The sequence below is a fragment of the Nasonia vitripennis genome, chromosome 1 (assembly GCF_009193385.2).
Source record: "Nasonia vitripennis strain AsymCx chromosome 1, Nvit_psr_1.1, whole genome shotgun sequence".
In the NCBI taxonomy this organism is placed as follows: domain Eukaryota; kingdom Metazoa; phylum Arthropoda; class Insecta; order Hymenoptera; family Pteromalidae; genus Nasonia; species Nasonia vitripennis.
The window spans coordinates 18,890,871-18,910,334 of NC_045757.1; the positions used below are offsets into that span (position 1 = coordinate 18,890,871).

Here is a 19,464-nt window from a genome sequence, read left to right on the forward strand (position 1 = left end):
TAAATGTATGCTATTTATATTTGGAATTATCATATATAATGTATTATATAAAACTATACACGAAATTTGACTTTATTTATGTGAGTAGGTTTAGACAACTGTATAAATTTCAGAAGGGAACTCTACGTTGAATAGCTTACAAAAAGACAGAAAAACAACTTAAGACTCATTGGTTTCTGTAATTGCATTCTTTTAAATATTTGAATAGGTGCATATCAGCATTAAAGAAATAATGTGTGCAATTAATTAACACACATTTCGAGCTGCCTTTTCAAAAATTCTTTAAATAGCACTATCCACGAGTCTTCTTTCGATATCACCCGTTAACGCTATGACGATTACAATTTCAGGCAATTCAGACGATTCGGTGAATGGAAGTGATGTAAATATTAATTTTATAAGTCTTTCAAATTTTCCAATTTAATCAAATCTAATGATATTATACAAAACAATATTAAACTTCTCAAATAAATTTGTGAAATGCTAGATGCAACATGCAAAATACGTACATAATTAAGAGCGCATATCTCCACGAGCCCCTGACAAATAGCAACCAATGAAACCTCTAAGTGTATAAGTTAAGCTGCAGATAGGTGCGAAACTAAATGTATTACATACACTTATTGTATGATCGTATCAATAAATTTATTTATTTTATATGCATAACAATAATTAACAAGTAACAGTAATCAATAAATATATGTAAATATTTAACATTTACAAAACATAGATATATTAGGCAACGTTACACTGCAGTTTTTCATTCATACTTAATTTTTCGCCAAACATTACTGCTTTTAAAATAACTAATTTATAATCTTGAATAACAATCAAGCATTGGCTTTTTACGTTGTATGGATGTGTTTTTAGTTGAAAGCTAAATAGCTTATCAGACTTCATTTTTATACTTGAGTGATATTTGAATTCTTCAATTCCTATGTAAAATAGTTTTAAAGAAAATAAAATTTTAATTCTTATAACAGTAGGCATGTAAATGTTTTACATTTTTAGTACACCTGTAATCCTACCTTTATACTCGTAAATTTTTATTTTTCTTTTATTTTCTAAATAGATAAGGAGACTTTCCTTATACCCATGAAAATTCACGACCAAAAAAGAGTTTGGCTTGCAGGTTTTAATTGTTTGTAAAACTTTGCGTTGAGATAGATCATTGTTGCAGAGCTAAAACAAAATTTGGATAAATTGCAATAAACTTTTTTATCGTAATTTCATTTGCACATACTTACATATATATAATCTTTACTTATCCGTTCATCGAAAAAAAGTATGTAATCTTTTTGAGAAATGCCAGCTTGGAAAGGCAATATTTTGTTTGTATCAAAAGGGTTTTCGTACTCTTCAAATTCTAGAACCTCTGAACGTAAACGAAATATTGTATCATGACTGGCTAATAATGTCTCGTTTGCGTTAGTAAAAATTTGCACGTCCTTTGCTTTTATAGGAATTACATTTACGGGTTTGAATGAATTTTCGTAAATATTTTCAATCAAATACTCTTGAACTTCGTCATTAACGACTACAACAAAAGCATCGTTATCTAACTTTTGTATATCTGTCACGTTCCCTAAATCTAGAACATACTGTAAGAAAATAATAAGTAATGTTTACAATTAAAAGTTTTAAATAAAAACAAATTAGCAGAAACTTTATTTACTTTAAATTGATCATTTTCAAGACTCCACAGATTCCCTGAGTTTCTTCCACAATCTGATTTGCCAAAAGTAACAAAGTATACATGATCTTTATAATGAAGAGTAATGAATTGTTTAACATAACCAAAATTTGAAATATTTGCAGCTAATACAAATCCTTTGTTTGTATATGCAAATACATCTAAATTACATGATTCAAAATTAACCATCATATAATCTGTATTTCGTAATTCAAAATGATGAACACTTGAAATTGTTTGGTCAAAATCTAAGACTCTAAGGTATTCAAAAGATTTGAATTTATATAACATATTTTCTGCTTTACTTTTTAGTCGTTGCAACTCTTGACAAATAGTACTCGATTTTCCCTGTGAATAATCATAAATTTACAATTAGATAATTATAGAGTTACTACTTCAATAATTTAGACTATAATAGTAAATATACCGTTTGCTTTAAAGCATAAGACTGCATTTCACTCGTATGGTTTACTACATTTTCTCTGAGTTTGGTTATATGCATTCCATTAATTAATCCTGATCCATATAAACTTTTTTCAAGTACAGGATTCTGCATCATCCAATTACCCGTGATCAATACTGTCCTTGGAGAATAAATTGTAACGACTGACGATTGCCAGTTTTGCATATTATGGCCATTTAAATTTCCGTACACACGCAATTTGTTATTAAATAAGATTCGATTGTGAAACACAAAATTACCTAGAAATATATTCATTTTAAATTGGAATATTTAATACAGTATAGTTTCGTAAAATTGTTATTCTTTACCATTGATTTGATCGGCGTATTTTAACGATGTTATTTTGTTCATATCTATTTTATTAATTAATTGCGCATCAAAGTTATCCTTAATGTAAATATTATTTAAAAACGTTACAGTACCTATAATGTTTTGGTTTGTTGACAACTAAAGGCAAAAAGGCATTCGGGCGTGTTAACTATTGAAGTATTAAATTATTAAATTTCAAACATGTTCATGCATGACTCATACATGACTGGTTATTAAATTATATGATTACCGTTAAAGTGTTTTCATAGATTTCTGCCAAATTTTTGCTATTAATGAATCCATCTACTTCTAGTTTGTCAGCTGTAATGTCTACGCACATGAGAGTATTTCTTATAACTTCTTCTTTATTTAACAAAAGAAAACTGTTTATTCCTGTATTGTTCCATGTATCAACTGTGATATCAGATTGAAATATCACATTAAATAAACCCGTAGCTTCTACAATCAAAATCAACCCGTTATTAAGTTAAGCTCTAATAAATATCGGTTTTTATTAAAAAAAATAATGATAATCAAGGACTCTAATGCTCGGTGTGTTTTTAAACTTGAGGATTAAAATAATCACTACGAGTAAGTTCAAACTTGTTCGCAGTGATCCTCAAATTAAAAAAAAAATAATATTTAGATATTATTTATATCGTAAATATATAATTTTATTATGCAATCGTCAAGCGTCCTTACCAGGAATAAATGTTGGTCGATTCAGATAAACTGCGTTTTCCATCAATTCCTCAATATTTATCCCTTTTATTGCGGTAGCTTGTAAATTATTTTGAATAACTATATCTGCTCCAACTAAAATATCACTATTAAACATAATTCTTGAATTCAAAAATATTGGAATATCGTTTAATAGTGTAGTCTGGAAAAATTTTTCAAGATTTATCTTATTTAGATTTTTTCTCAAAAAAATTTCAGTAACAAAATTAACTGAATAACTGAATATTTTTTTTCCAGAAACTGAAATTATATTTTCGTTGAGAAAAATAAGATTTTCTACAAAATTATCCATGCTTTTTTGTTGGGTGTAACCATACACATTTAAATCTTTTACTAGGGATTCATTAACGATAATAAATTCTCCATTAAGTTTAAACAACTTTTCATCTAATTGATGAACAGTATTACTGATGTCTTGAAAGACTATGCCATTACATTTACTGTTAGATTCAAATACTTTTTCGACAGTTACCGAACCTACAAAATTAATTGTAAACGTTTCAGCAATGGAGCTCAAATACAAATTATGTTTGATTATCATTTGATAATTCAATTAAATAACTAGTATGACATACCTGTAATCTTGACCGGGCCAACAAGAAATTGATTTTCTTTTGAACTCATCACATATTTGATTGAATGGCCATTCACAAAGTCTACCGTTAGATTGCTGCTTTTTAATTTTTTCATCTTTTTTGGCCCCTTGAGGATAACATCATCTTGCGTGTATAAGACCAAATCATTTGCTTTTCTAGTAATATTTATTTTATTAACTAAACCCTCTACAATTAGATTTTTTATAGTCTGATTGGTTTTGAATATAAATTGCTCAATAAAATTTACGTCAAGAACATCATTTAGGTCTTCTTCGTTAATCTTTGAAGTGACAATAAACTTAGTTACATTGACTGAATGTATTGACATGTTTCCATTAAAAATATCATTGTAAACTAAATTAATTCTGCGTATCATATTTTCTAAATCACTGGCTGATCTGCCATTAACTAATTCAGTATAAAGGTTCTCAACGACCAGATTTTCGATAGTAATGTTTCCAGACAGACTTTGATATCTAGTTTTTGATATTTTATGAGCTTCGAAATTGCGGAAGTTTGCGCTATTTACTACAGCAGTTTTAATATTTTCTACAACTAACTTTTTTACTTTAAGGTGTTCGAAAAATGAATTTTCTAGAAGCGATTCAATTTTATTTGAAAACTCTGACCCATTAAGATTTTCATTGATGTACAAAGAAGAAAATTCATCAATAATTGGTGGCACTATAAAGATTAGATGTTTACTTATGCACGTAGAAAAAAGTTTATCATTTAAATTAGAATTCATTTTGTCCTCTAGATTTTTTAATTCTTCGTAGGCTACGTTAATAAATTTAACGTTCCCTGAAATTGATGACAAATCTGAAAGATCAATGAGACAATAAACATTATGTAGATTGAAAATATTATCACAAAACATGTCTTTGCATTTACTTACTACGCAGTATTTGTCGCGTATCTAAAGTCATGAAGTCTCGAACACTATGATTATTTATGATACCAGTTTTAATTTCAAGATTACCGACTATATGAACATTTTCTAAAAAGGTTTTTGTTCCCGTAATCAAAACATCATCTTCACCGTCTAGTATCAAATCGTTTAATTTTAACCAACCTGTACCATTAATAGAATTTTTAACATATACATTTCCGGAAATGTATAAATTCGTAAACATTGCATTCGATTGAACAATGTTGCTATTGAGCAATGTCATATCTGGATCAATGTCTTGCTCTGGTATTCCTACAATACTTCCATCGAACTGAAATGAAATGTGTGCATAAAAACCAAGATTAGTATATTAATACGATACGAATACAATACGAAATTCTATGGTATAAAAAGATATATACAACATAGCTACCTGAAGTCTTTTGTCAATTACTACATTTTCAAATGTAATTTGATTTTTCAAACTCTGATCGGCATGAAGAATTATAAACTCATCAGCATCAATCCCATTAATAGTTTTTACATCTTGCAAATTGGTAACTCTAATAGACTGAAAGGTTTTATCACTGGTAATATCAGCTTCCTCTGGATCACTTTTTAATACATAATTATATGGATACTTTAATTCATTTAAATAGTCCAAGCGAATATGGCCAACATCCATTTGCTAAAATGAAACCAATTAACATCATTGAACAATTTTCAATGTAAAGTTTTATTCAATTTTAACGAAGTAACGGTTTCAATATACTTACTCCTATCAATATAGTAGATTCTGGTATAACTTTTTTTGCATTTCTAAAAACTACTTTTTCTGTTAAATTATTCCAGTGTGTACCCCGAATTACTGATACGTTTAAATTTTTTATTAATGCTAATTTTGAAACGTTTGACAAATCAATATCACTATAATCTTTATTCAATTCGTCGAATTGTATGTTACTCAAAGGAATCCCATTTAAATATCTCAATTTAAAGTTATTGTTCGCGAATTCAATAGATGGAAACCGCTTCTGTCCCATAATTTTTAAATTATTCTTTGCACATTGATTAAGTAAAGACTTTAACGAACTATTATTCAAACCTTCAATCGTAAAATTATTCACTACAAGTTTTCCCTTTATTCTAAGATTTCCTTCAAAGTTAACTTCATGATAATCTCTATTTTTTTGTAAATTAAGGGCTGCTATAATCATAATGTCCTCTATTTTGTTGAATTGCATCTCAATTCTATTAATTCGCATCATTGCATCTTCATAATTGTGCTGCATTTCATTGAGGCTTATATTATGTGATCCAAAAGTTATCAGCGAATCGTCAGTTTTGTTAGCATGAAGCTCATTAATTTCGATATACGAAGAATTTATGAAATTGTTTAATTCCGAATCGGTCATAGTACTTTGTTTTATTAGTCGATCAGTTTTAACTATGATTTGTTCTTGATTATCTAGAAGACCCTTCAAAGAGAATATTTAAATACATTGGAAAACGCTAAAAACTTTAATAATCAATATTTTTTACCTGAAGTACAGTCTTAGTTTCCAACATATTTTTCATTATATTTTTATTAGATTTCGATAATTGTTTCAATTGTACATCAATTTTTATTAGAGAATTGCCGATCAAGAAGCCATAATTAGGTATAGCGGTTAATCTAGATAAATCAAATTTGTTTAGTTTCTTATCAGTCACAGCAATTCGTTTAAAGTTCGATCCATTCCAACTTAATGCTACAGTTGTTGAATTTTTTAATTGAATGAGTAAGAGAACTTCATTTCTGTAAGTATTTACAGGTAAATATTGAATCGATTTTATATCTCCGATTCCTGAAAAACATTCAGTTTATTTTTGCGAAACTTAAACTCATCCTAAATGAATATGTATGGAGTAATTTTTTAACATGCAACATCATATTACCATGGAAAATATCTTCCATTTCTTCGTCATTATGAAAATTGTTTTTCTTTAATAAATTAAAAAAATTTGATGTCAAGCCAGATGTAGCCAAATAGTTTATATAACCACTTTGGAAACAAACTGCATTGGTTAATCCACTCAAAGTAATACTTTTAATCTCTTTGAATGTACACTTTATTATATTCTGATCTTTATATTCATAGAGTTTGACATGATTCTTGCCTAATAAAGAAATCATTACTGAGTCTTCCTTTGGAGGGCATAGTTGAAGATCAAAAGTGTCTGTTACCAAAAATCGATCACACAATCTAGAAATATGAACTTTTTAATCAAAACATAATTACTAAAATGAATATTTTATAATAATCTATGAATTTATTTAATTTATTCTTACTGAAATTTAGATAGGTGCCTGTTGATTTTAATGTCATATATTTCAACTGCTGAAAACCGTTCGTTGAACAATACATCATTTTCATAGAGCAGCAATAACTTATCTCGGCCGTTAATGTAGAAATATTCCAAAATTTTTATTGATTTTTCTATTTTCCAAGTCCAAAATTGAAAAAAACGATTATCGTGAAGATAAAACCATTCTAAATAATATACCTGATTTTTGTTTTCTACGGATAGAACGACGATCACGTTACTCTCTAAAGATTCATCAACTTTCTGCGATAAACTTATAATCTTAAATGCTTTTATTGTTTCATTTGTAGATATATTAGCGTGAAGTGAAATGTGCTTTGCTTTAACATCAAAATGATACAATAGCAAACTTCCTCTTTTAGTTCCGCCAAAATAAATGTTATTTTCATGTTTCAAAACTTGCCAATTTTGAACATCATCAGCTAGTTCGAAATCTTGCCATATTTCTATATTTGTGACATGTAGTTCTGCAATGGAAAGGATAGTGCTGTGTTTACTAACAAAGTAAAAATCAACTTAACTAAACCTTACATTATTATTTGCAATAATTTTCTATTTGTAGTCTGCACTCCAAATGGCCCTCGAATCCTCACTTACCTTCGCGATTTCCTACTCCACTACCGAACTCGTAATCCTGCCATATCCACGAGTTTCCTTCGTATTTTGGAGGTTCCCTCGCAATTCGCTTGGACTCCAATATCGTTGAATCTATATCGAGTATGTCACTAAAATCTGCAAAATCTGCTGCACACCGATTTGCAATGAACACAATACACATAAGATATTTAACAATGCCTCTGATAGAGACCTCCATTATTGCGCACTCGTCTTGTGTTCAGCACAGAAAGGACTGAAAGCTTTATGTGTATGTCAGACTTCAATGATTCGCCCGTTTATTTGCCCCCTTCCAAATCTCTTATTGTCTATTCGTCGTCCGAATGAGGATCTAGACTTACAGTATTACGACAACGCGAAGTCGTTTATTGACAAATAATTCGATGACTCGAGCATAAGTATGAGGCTCGAACGAAATTATAATCAACGTTGACACAGATAATTACATACTTTCCATAATATCTAAAGGTGCACATTTCAATCGAGCATAAAATCAAGGAATCATACAGTTTTTCTTGCGTTACTCATATATATGCGCTTTTATGTAGTGTTTAAGAAGCAATAAAAAATGAGTTTTATGCAAATTTTATACGGACAAGAAACCTCAATTAAATTATATCTTAAATATTGGTCTACATGTTTACATAGATAAATACATCAACTTTATTAAAATTATTATTTACAATCATCGTGTATAACAATATTTTTCGTATAAAAGATTCATTATTACAAATTATTCAAAACTTTTCTTAAATTTTAATTTTGTTGGTTAGATATAAATAATATTTTTGGCTACATCTATAAAATCATCACGTATCCTTATACATTACTTGTGGTCTTACTTGGCGAGAGAGGCCAGTTTTACAATATTATAAATTATCGAACACATTTAATTATTAACTTATAAGACACAAATTTTGATATTTGATTGAATAAGAGCCTCAAAACAATTGGCTTGTATGAGTTATAATATAAAACTCTGTAGAAAATATTATAGGTATAATAATGCACGCCACTTAAAAGCATCATGATGGAAACGTTATCCTAAAGTTTACTTGTATGCGTATGGCAGTATAATTTAATTACATAAATAACTCTTACGTTCAACCGCATATTAAGAATTTTCACTTTTACTAGGACGATGAAAAAGCAATGCGTAATCATTGATTGTAGCAATGGGTAACAAAAACTAGAATATTTAATAATGACCGACGAAAATTATTATCCGCATGAAAAAAAGGATAAAAGTCAACGATAATTTCACATTTAGATATAAATTCTCTAAAAACAATGAAAAGACAAAAATAACGTCAAAAATTTTAAACTCAAATTCCTACGGTACTTTGACTGGTATGAATCTTGTTCTATCACCGACTTTTGGCGCGAATCTCAGATTGACCTTCTCCTTGCCCTCCTCGCCTACTTCCAAAAACGTGTTCCAGTCAACTAAAAAGTAGAGTCCAGTCTTCGGTCTCGTTGGTATTACGGGATCGGGTTCGGGCGTACTGCCACCGAATGATTCTTCGAGATCGCTGATGCTAGGATTTGCGTTTTTGGCGGCATTCTCGCTTGCAGTCATTTTGATGTACGCATCGATGGAATCAAAGACACTAGGTTTTGAAGTGGAACCTGAGCTTGACAAAGTCTCGGTGCTACTCGCAGTGTCGGTACTATTGTCGAGATATGCGTTAATATCGAAGGTGTCGAAGAAAGAAGGTTTGGCTGCCTTTTCATCGGTCGACGATGACGAAGATGACTGATCGGCCTTCGATGGCTTGGAGTCTACGCCAGATGAAGTCGACGACTCCGAGATCTCGGAAAATGAACCGGAAGAATCTAGAAAATCGATTACTATGAGGTTTTTGTAAATTCATTCAAGCAAAACTATTATGAAAGCGTCGTATCATTAGACTTCTTAAACACATAATCATAAATAGATAATCTCTGTCCTATGCAAAACCTTACAATTAACAACCAATCACGAAGAGCGTTAATTAAATTAGGCGTAACAAATTATCACTCCACTATACAATAATGGAAATTGAGCTAGTAGCGAAGAAGACGATAAAAGTACTAATACAGCGGTTGGAATCTTCGATGCATAAAATTATCTTACGTCGAAGCCGGCGAACGAAAGTCTTTTTTTCACGCTCGATTAAAGGCCTTTCCGAGCAGCAGACAATTTCCATTCTCAGCGCAGTACTTACGGCTGAGCCACGGCTGTAGTATACAACTTCCAATCACGCAAGTTTCGCTCGCGTGTAAGTCGCCGCGCCGACGCTCTAATGCGATTGTCGAAGCGCGGAGGTTAAAAGGCGAAGGGTGAAAGTTTTGCGCGCGGGGATGCAACTAGTCTTACACGGAGGCAATATGAGCCGACTGCTACTGATTTCTCTCCGCCGATTGAGAAGCTCTTGCCGAGTGAAATTTCAAATAATTAGTATAAATTATTCGCGGTACGAGAAGAGGCGCGTTTTCAACCTTCACTTAACGGATTCATTTTGCGACTCGTTGGTTAATAATTATTCGAGTAGATATTTGGATTTCTCATTATAAGGTTAATATACCGATGATGATATGCATAGTTTGTTTTACTACATTTGGTTAATTATAACAAAACTTTTCTTTCCAGAAAATAATTATAAACTCGTATGCTTGGATGACTTACTTTTCGTAAGAAATTTTAAAATTAATCAGCACCGTAACTAATGACCTTTACGAACTCCTGTGTAATGATATGCTGTAACACCGCAAATGTAGCGCATGCGTCAATCAAAGAAAAGTTAACGTGTATTTATATTTCCTTTTTTCATACGAAATGAGGATGCGCTATAATTAACCAAAAATCAGTCGGCATATGTTCTAAAATTAGTTCAGCTACGAGAAAAATCAGATTTCGAAAGCACACTTACACATAGAATGGCGCATGAAGAAAAAGCATGTTATTTGCGATAATGCTAGGCTATCGTTAAAACAACGCATGCTATGAGGAGAATGCGCAGACCAATGGATAATCACAGCCATCGTGTTAGCGAAAATTCGTTAGCTGTTAGTAGCGATCAGTCACCAGCCGTTTGCCTCAGTCTGCTAGTTACAGAGGTTAGCAAGCCCTTCATCTTCGTCAATCCCCCAATTATTCGTCGAACCCACAGTTCTGACGTGCCCACAAAATAAACCATAAGTTTCTTTATACCGGTTGTCGCCATGGATGATAGCGCCGTTTCGTCCAACTCCTCCGTTGTCGGGGAAGCAACGGTTGTGGTTTGCTCCTCCTGCCTCTTGACTTCGTTTTTCAAATTGTCTCTGTAATTGTTCAGGATCTCTTCCAATTTAAGTGGGTCAGGTCCACTCGCCAGAGATTTCGTGCTCTGAAGAAGGTTGTGAGCTACTCTCTGAACGTCCTGTACGTTGGCTTTGCCTTCTTGAACCATCCTAACGGTGTTGAGTAGGTTCTTGATTTTTTCGTTCTGCTCCTTATCGTTAACCTCTATCTCATAGGGTTTGAAAATATGCTCGTTCAATGGTGTTGTGGTTAGCTCTACGAAACTTGGAGGTTGCGTTTGAATTTCGAAGTTGGGTTCAAAGTCCACCTCCACTTTTGGCGCTTTTCTGATCAAACCTATGTTTTCCAAAATTTTCTTCATGTTTTCAGGCACTGCCTCAATCAGAGACGGTCTCTTGGTAACTTGCTTGGGTTGCATGGCTTTTTGATTACGATTTTCTCCAGTTCCCAATCCGAACCTCGCTAAGAAATTTCGAAAATCCCTGTCCTTGACTGGAGCAGTAGGCAGGGGTTTGAAATGAGTGTAGGAATTGACGCTGGTCGGAATCGTTGGCCTAGGAGTGGTCGTTGTAGTTGTCGTTGTCGTTGGTATACCCACTGATCCTGGTACTTGCAGTCCAAACTGCTGGAACAACAATTGTATCTCAGGTGATAGGTTCTTTACCCGATCCTTGATACTTGATGTAGGAGCTTTGAACGAGTTGTCCTTTATCGGCGTAAGTACGTCAGTTTTTACTGTTTGGAATTTAGTGCTCTTGATTTTGGCGTTATCGAAATTAGCTTTCAATAATGCATCAAGGCTGTTTTGGTCAAGTTTAAAATCGTTTTGCGGTTTAGCTGGTTTTATTGGTTGCAAGCCTATGGATTTCAGTAGCTGTTCCACTTCCTCTCGCATCGGTGCTGGAGGGACGGTGGAAGAAGTTGTGGTTCTTAATTTAAAACCTTCGCCTGTATTTTCAATGCTAGACTGCACTTTCTTTTGATGTGTGGTGACACTGGGTGTTACGAAAATTGGCGAAGGTCTAGCCGTTGTCGTGGTTTGCATGACCTTTTCAAAATCTTCCATTTTCAAAATAGAGAAATTAGGCTCATCGGATTCGTCGGATGAAACTGTCGGAAGGAAGAAGCCTTTCGAAGGCAACATTGGCTTCCACGGTGAATCATCGGGTTTCAACGTTCTCGATGTCGTCGTGGTCGGCGGAGCATAGTATTGCCACTGATCCGACGACAAGATATTCTGCGTAGACTTATTCAGTACAGTCGTTGTTTCCGTCTGAGCTTCTGTCGTCGTCGTTGTTCTCGGTGTTGTTTTTGATGTCGTACTGTAAATAACTTCTAGTTTAGGCGGTTTTTGCGTACTGGTCCTATATCGCGAAAAAGTGCCTTTGTAGATTGGTCGCTTGGTTGCAATCGACGTGTGAGAGGCTTCCGCTCTTTGGTCGAGGGCCTCCAAGTTGAAAGTAAACTTCTGCGGTTCAAACTCCGATTTTTCATTAGTCAAAGTTTTAGCTGTCGTTGTGGTCACTTGACTAAAGCTCTTCAAATTCTTATTTTCGTCTATTTTTGATTTCTTAGAGTCTCCGAACCTCATGTGAGCCGTGACCAGTTGGTGCTTATTCTCAATGAGATTCTCGGATTGCTGAGCATTGCTTTGCGTAAAAAGACTTGGGTTGTAAACAGTCTCAATTCTAGAATCTTTCTTCGGATCCGAAGCTTCGTCTGCGACCATTTGAACCATAGGTGGCTTCGTGTATAATTCGTCCAAATTTTCTCCAGAGTCTTTGACTTTGTATGGGAGCACCACCATCAGTGCTCTCTGATAATCCGCCCGAGTTTTTTCGAGGGCTTCCAGAGCTTCGTCTTCTATCGAATGCATATCCTTGGCTGTTATGTTGTACAAAATGTTGACGATATCGGCTCGACTGAGCTTCGGGAGGCTGGGGTTATCTTGGATCATCTTCTCTACCTCCTCGATCGTCCTGTTGATCGAACTCTCGATCTCGAATCGTGACGGCATCACTTTCTCAATCTCCGAAGAACTGCCCAGGCCTATGAAGGCCAACAGGCAGACGTAAGCAAGCTTGAAAGAAAAACAAAATTTCAGTACGTGGTAAATATAGTAACATAAATAACTATAGAATAATTTATCGAATAGATCCATAGAAGTAGTTATTTTACATATCATCACCTCATTCATTCAAAAAATCTCCCATACAATTGCTCGAATAGCATTTACAGTTAAATTATAACGGTTAATGTTTACGAGTATAACTTTTGAGCTAAGCAATAAATAACCGTTCGGAGTGTGAAAAGCTTCATTCCAAAAAAAATTTGCCTCTCCAGTGTTTCCGAGGTCAGGCCGGTAATTAGCGTGCAAACAAGGCGACGCGCGACCTACATCTCATCGAAAGTTGAAAGAACTCACGAAAAACCGATGGATGTAACTTCACGACAAATCACGCACGCAAACATCTCGGCGATGCCGCGGTGTGATGCTCTTGCAAAAAAAAACTTGTTCGTATTGCCTCACAAGACCTTACTGCACGCGAGCATTATTTTTTTCTTTCTTCGATAACTGAGCATTAAATATTTATGAGCCCAAAAAAGTTCCTAACGACCCTCGACATGCCAAAAAAGTAAAATCTCTACTATAATTTTATGTGTGTAACGTAAATATAACGCAACTGCAACGCCTGGAATATACGCAATGCATGTAGTTAAAATGGAATTATTTTTATGCTCGGTAATTATTTTATTCTGTTAAACTTTTAAGGTATATTTATAGCCGAATTAATATTGAAGTGAAAAGGCGTATTTTCTATATCTTTAAACAAAGCACACGATATAGTTTTATGCAAAAATTTAAAAATAACAAAACTTATCAACTTGCTCCATCATTACAGCAATTATATCTCGATAGCCGGTTGATTATCTTGCTGCCGTCCAAGCATGCATTATAATCGAGATCTTCACGCAATGTTACGGCGATGCGAGCCTCGATAGCAGCGAGATATTTATATTCTTCCGCGGGCACCGATTGCGCGCGCTACGTTGAGATCCTTGACCGCTTCGACGAGTGATCGAGAAAGTCCAGTTGGCCAATGAGACGACACTAATCGTCGCGCGGATCGTGCCTCATTACACGCGCGCTTATTACCGTTCGGACGGATTTGCTTTGTTTTTGTAAAATTCCTCCTTTTCTCTAAGATGCTCTATAAATAGACCAATCCAGGCGCAACAGTTGTGCAATTCCAAACTTCCGCGGGACTTTCTTCTTTTCCTCCCGGAATATCGAACGGAGCTGATCATTTGCTTTTTCATTTTGGAACTTTCCTATGTTTCCGCGAAATACACCGTGTATTTTGATAGGAAACTGTGCAAGAAGAAATGGGAATAAGTACGATGGAGTCGAGTCATCTTAAAGTTCAGAGTGGTCATTTTTAATAGTAATTATTTTTGAAAACATGATTAGTAATTACTAATTGCATTTGAGATCTAGGAACATTCAAGAAAGTCTAAACGAAACCAGTCACAGCAGAAAGTAGTATAAACATTTTTATCGAATGTCCTTTAGTATAAAATCTCTACAAACCATTACTTAGTCTCTTTCTGGGTTACGATCGCAATGTATAATTGATGATACCACGATGAAAAGTTGTTTATGAATTCAATTTTATCGCATAAACAGAAGAGATGAAAGGTTTCTATTATGACTCGTTTTCAAAAAGTCGCAAACAACTGCCGGATACAAGCAAGGAGGAAAGTTAAAAATCACAAACGAAAGTCATTTTATGCGCACAACTGTTTTTCCCCAATGACGCATACGCACGTATACCTTTCGAATTTTTGTGCTACGGACCGAGGCATAAAAATCCTTCGAACTACGTTATAATGAGTGGTTGTCGGTGAAATTAACTTAGACGAATGTACAATTGAAACGTTCGATTGTGCAGAGAACGAAAGTTACACTTTCGACGTCGGGCCGATGCGATACAACGCACAGCTTTATGCAAGTACCGGTAATAACTTTTCCGAGGCATAATGCACTGTCTTGTATTTATTGATTGAACGAGGTTTTACATACTTATTGCAATAAGCAAAAGTTACATTTCAAAGTTAATAAAGCTCTTGTATCGCGAAATGAAACAATTTAAATTAATATTATACTTAGGCGTTATTATACAGTCATTGTATTGAATGGTTTTTCATTAAAGATAATCAAACTAGAGCGAAAAACCTCCTTAGAGTATGAACTTTCGAGATGAAACATTCCGCATTGTCACTAAACGCGATTTTGCCGCGCTCTGCTGAACAAAGATTGAAAAGCAAGTTATTTACAATCATCTGTATCATTGCCTTTCGATTTCAAGAAAATTAATTTTTCGCTTCGCTGAGCGAACCTTTCACGCGGGTACATCGACACTGTCAACTTCTCGAAGTGTTTTGAATGGTTAAATAATTAATCAATATGGGCTATTTTAACTAGAAACGTCAACCTATACAGTGGACTAAATATTCATAAAAGTATTCGTATTAGTAGGTTACTAATCAGTTATATCATTCATAGATATACATCGTACAGTTATCTCGAAAGTAAACAAACTCTTCTCCGTGTTAGTCTAACGTATAAAAATCAACTTCTACCAACGACGGCGGGAAATTCAAATTTCCCACTTATCCGTGCAAATAAAATGCTCCACCATAAAAACCAAACAATCAACACCGGTTACCCAAAACGTATACACTACTTAAGTAATAGCAAAGCTCAAAATCTACCACAAACTACATTCCAACACAGAAAAGACCAATGGGATTCTCGAAGATGCTACGAGGAAATTTCGAGAGCACGCCGCGACACTTGCACGCAACTTCCGCTCTGGGACACTCACCATCGCGAGCCGGCTAAGTCTTAACGGAGGGGCACTCGACGACTGACTGTCCGCGCTCTGCGCGTGTTCTTGGGCCTACTTTCCAACTCTCTCTCTCTGACTCTTGCAGTCTCTTTTAACCTGCCGTCCCACCACGCGGCGCCTCCGTACCTTCGCTATATATCAGTATATGTATACTTGCGTACCCATATACCTTTGCTTTACACCGCACACGCACCTATACTCGTCGCACTCTGCACGTGTTGTCCGAAGGTTGCAGACAGGTCTCGGCTTTCAGGAACATCATCTTCTGCCGTAATGCAAATGCAAGCGCGAGGTTCTGCGCCCGCTACTCTCTGCAGGCCGTTGCCGTATTTGTAGCTTCAATTTTCGTTTTCACCTGCGCGACGCTCAGCTGGCCGACTGTGTGGAAATTATGGTCTCGCGCTGCTCACGTCTCTCGGAGATTCTTCTTTTTTTAAGGATCGATGTGTGTGCTCATTACGATGCGTGATTTCGGCGAGGGATGAATCTTCTGCGATTGGACACGTGCGAATGATTTGCGGCTCCGGAGAGAGGTGAGCTGCAAAATATACGCGTTGCGATGATTGCTTGATAGTATCCGAAATATTATAGGTGTACGCGAAAAATTTTAAAATCACGCAGCGTAACTTTTTCACATGGTAAACGAGGAACTAATTGCAGGTTTAAAAATGGCTCGATTCTTCTGCCTTGTGACAATAACGACCGTTCTAAAAAATAGGTGAGGCGTGACAGTGGAAACGTCAACACGAAATTGAGAATACTGTATCAAGTAAGAAATTGAACGTGTACGTGAATCTCTTCATTTTAGTTTTGATGAAAATTTATTTTTTCTAGAACTTAATCGAGTAATAACTGTACAAGTTTACCCACAATTATTTTAACTTCATCAAACGAAAAAATTGTCATGAATGGTCATTGTACATCTGCATGTTGCAATATTCTAAGTGCAAGTACGAGCCTACGGTACAAGCCATCTCCGGAGATGAAACAGCTTTAAAAGAACTAACGGTCAATAGCATTAGTGCATACTAAAACTGCAAGCTAAAACGCATTAGGCTCTCAAGGAATACTGTCTTGTATAAGTGAGTTAAACATTCGGATTATCCCGGCGAACATAAAAGATCGTGTATTGTTCTCAAAAGCAAACGGCATTCCACAATTAGCTCTATAATGTGGTTCATGGATTGTTGGAAACAAAATTCGAAGTTTTCTTCTCTATAATTATTCCTCGCTATATCGAGTTCTACAGAATCTATTTTGAAGCACCGAGTAATCAGCATCAATACACAAGCTCATTTATTTCACTTAATGAACTCTCCTTTTCATTTAACGATAATACACCTAGTTGATTGTACACGATCGATAGCTCTATCGACGATCGCTTCTAGAAAATCACTTTCGTCCTACTCATCAGCCTGAGACCTGCACTCCTTCATGCGTAAATTAATTTATTACACGATAAACAGGCATTAAAGCAACATCATCGATGGCAGATTAAATTAATAGCTGGTAAACACTCGAAACGGCAAATGGCTCGAATGCACGAGAGCATCTCCATAGTTCTAGACGCTCTCTTTCTCTCTCTCTCTCTCTCTCTCTCTCTCTCTCTCTCTCTCTCTCTCTCTCTCTCTCTCTCTCGTACGAGGATTATACATCGGGCTGTAGATAAAGTGCAGCGCATGTACGGCTCGAGAAAGAAAGATGCACTTTCGATTCACCCATCGAACCTTATGGACAGCCGCGCGTTTATCTGCGCGCGTGGCGTCGTCCGTTGTGCCTCTCGCGACTCTTACCTTCAAGTTCAAGAAAAACGAAAGTTCGGCCCGACGCTCGCGGGAATCGGGTCAACCTACGCCTCGACCTTCGGCTCCTCTTCTCGATTTCGATTTCGAAACTCGGCTGCTCGTTGCTCCGATCGTTAGAGAGAGAATCTGCTGCTGCTGTTGCTCGAGGATTTATCGACGCGATACACTGCGCTGAGAGCCTATATACGCTCACATGTGCGGATACGGCCGTGTAGGATTTTCTATTCAGCTGGATTTATAAGCCCATGATGGGGATACGGGTAAGCGCTGGAGCGAATTTTGCCGCTGCATTGAAATCGATAGTATGGCTCTTCATGTATGCCTCGAAGTCTCGTCAACGTTAACAGAATGTGAAAGTATGTGGATGGAAATAAATTAAGGTGCTTTAGTTTGAAAAATATAAATTTAGATCAACTTTTTCAAATTATTGTTCGTTTTATATAGAAAACTGTAATAATACGTTTTTTTTTTTCAGGCCAATTTTATGAACTAGTTATCCTTTATCTTTTGAAATAGAACAAAAACAAAACACATCCATTCTAAGGTAACCACACAAGGCACGCCTTGCATACAAAAAACTAACGGATTCTCGTGTACGTCACGATGACTTCGATATACCAACAGTTAATTTTGGAGCAGCGCCAGAGCAGAATACATGCCATGGGTCTTATTAGACGCAAATGCCTTATCGGTTGCATCAAAGAAAATGAACCGCTTTTCATTCCACGTTATACCAGGATTTATGTGCGTCAAGTCGAATGAACTATTTAAATAGACTTCTTTTATGGCAGCGTAGAGAAACTTGGTATATATATATATATCCCATACATATATATATATATATATATATATATATATATATATATATATATATATATATATATATATATATATATATGTATGGGAGAAATCACCAGGAAAGCGGTTGTATGCCACTATGCTCATGATGCTTCTTCGGAAAATTAAAAAAAATTGTAATTATTTACACAATGTGAGCCGATTGTTTGCAAAAGAAGCTGGAACACATTATCTGCATTCGATGAAACGTACAGCGCGACAAATATTTCTCGCTCGAGAAAATTTCTCTCGAAGATGTTCCACTACTAGCTCTTCCTGGCCTTATACACGGAATAGCAAAAAAACCTATCGTAGAAAGTTTTCGATGAAAACTGCGTGTACGAATTTCATGAGAGGTACGCTGTACGTATATGAAAGGAAACTTATCCCCACGGAGATGAAAGTGACAAAATTAATTTCATCAAGGAAGATCTTAGAGGTATTATTATATTTTTATATTTATTTATCTTAATTTTAATCTTGACTTATATTTCCACCTGGAAACATTATTGTCAAAAAATGTGCGCACAGTCTATAATCATTACACACATAGAAACCAGAAAGAAACGAAAGCTTGCATCGAGACTTGTACAAAACTTGCATATCGTAGATATTATTAGATGTTTGATTTCTTAGAAAGCTATGCTTTTTGCTACACTCGCATTTTGTCATTAAATTATAATTGTAAAATTAAGTTGTTTGCACAAAAATATTTAAAATAGGTACAAGAGTGAAATCTTAAAATCCTATTATATTTCTATAGGAAAATGTGTTTACAAATCTTCCTATAGTAATACCGCATGTAAATAATGATATTGATTAAAAATTTACAAAAAATCCAAATTACTCATATTAATTTTAAAAACTCCGCGCGCTGCTTACACCGAAGCCTATAAGACGGCAGGCGTCGAAATTTACACTGTATCTCTCCGCGTACCGACAAACGCTAT

The 19,464-nt window shown here is 34.9% G+C and overlaps 2 protein-coding genes across 4 annotated transcripts; both read right to left on the reverse strand.

Annotated features, from left to right (window-relative positions):
• Positions 1 to 620: 620 nt before the first annotated feature.
• On the reverse strand, positions 621 to 7,931 carry LOC100169973 (nasrat). Of its 2 annotated transcripts, NM_001128936.3 has the most exons (17): positions 7,659 to 7,892; positions 7,126 to 7,528; positions 6,633 to 6,940; positions 6,237 to 6,541; positions 5,471 to 6,172; positions 5,128 to 5,382; positions 4,701 to 5,025; positions 3,782 to 4,624; positions 3,487 to 3,683; positions 3,168 to 3,348; positions 2,716 to 2,924; positions 2,465 to 2,603; positions 2,121 to 2,395; positions 1,676 to 2,041; positions 1,248 to 1,601; positions 1,029 to 1,182; positions 631 to 935 (listed from the first exon to the last, which is right to left on the reverse strand). In NM_001128936.3, the coding sequence occupies exons 1-17, from the start codon at positions 7,873 to 7,875 to the stop codon at positions 736 to 738; spliced, it is 5,433 nt and encodes a 1,810-aa protein (NP_001122408.2). In that variant the 5' UTR covers positions 7,876 to 7,892; the 3' UTR covers positions 631 to 735. The 2 variants fall into 2 exon arrangements, with proteins under 2 accessions (XP_031778055.1, NP_001122408.2); XM_031922195.2 differs by having other exon boundaries at positions 621 to 935; positions 3,168 to 3,683; positions 7,027 to 7,528; positions 7,659 to 7,931.
• A 388-nt stretch (positions 7,932 to 8,319) lies between these two features.
• On the reverse strand, positions 8,320 to 16,430 carry LOC100678337 (probable serine/threonine-protein kinase nek3). 2 transcript variants are annotated; one of them, XM_008209921.3, is made up of 3 exons: positions 16,066 to 16,430; positions 10,870 to 13,039; positions 8,320 to 9,512 (listed from the first exon to the last, which is right to left on the reverse strand). In XM_008209921.3, exons 2-3 carry the CDS (start codon positions 12,974 to 12,976, stop codon positions 9,010 to 9,012), a joined length of 2,610 nt encoding a protein of 869 aa, XP_008208143.1. In that variant the 5' UTR covers positions 12,977 to 13,039; positions 16,066 to 16,430; the 3' UTR covers positions 8,320 to 9,009. The 2 variants fall into 2 exon arrangements, with proteins under 2 accessions (XP_008208143.1, XP_008208142.1); XM_008209920.3 differs by lacking the exon at positions 16,066 to 16,430 and adding an exon at positions 15,849 to 16,052.
• Between the last annotated feature and the right edge of the window lie 3,034 nt (positions 16,431 to 19,464).

Bases quoted from the DNA above. Each gene is read 5' to 3' on its own strand.
- LOC100169973 (XM_031922195.2), bottom strand. From the start codon at position 7,875: ATGGAGGTCTCTATCAGAGGCATTGTTAAATATCTTATGTGTATTGTG. The intron at 6,173-6,236 runs GTAAAAAATATT...TTCTCTTTGAAG, and splicing joins AAACTAAGACTGTACTTCAG to GGTCTTCTAGATAATCAAGA. The intron at 1,602-1,675 runs GTAAATAAAGTT...ATTTTCTTACAG, and splicing joins TTGAAAATGATCAATTTAAA to TATGTTCTAGATTTAGGGAA.
- LOC100678337 (XM_008209920.3), bottom strand. The intron at 9,513-10,869 runs GTATAAAGAAAC...TCGATTTTCTAG, and splicing joins ATCATCCATGGCGACAACCG to ATTCTTCCGGTTCATTTTCC.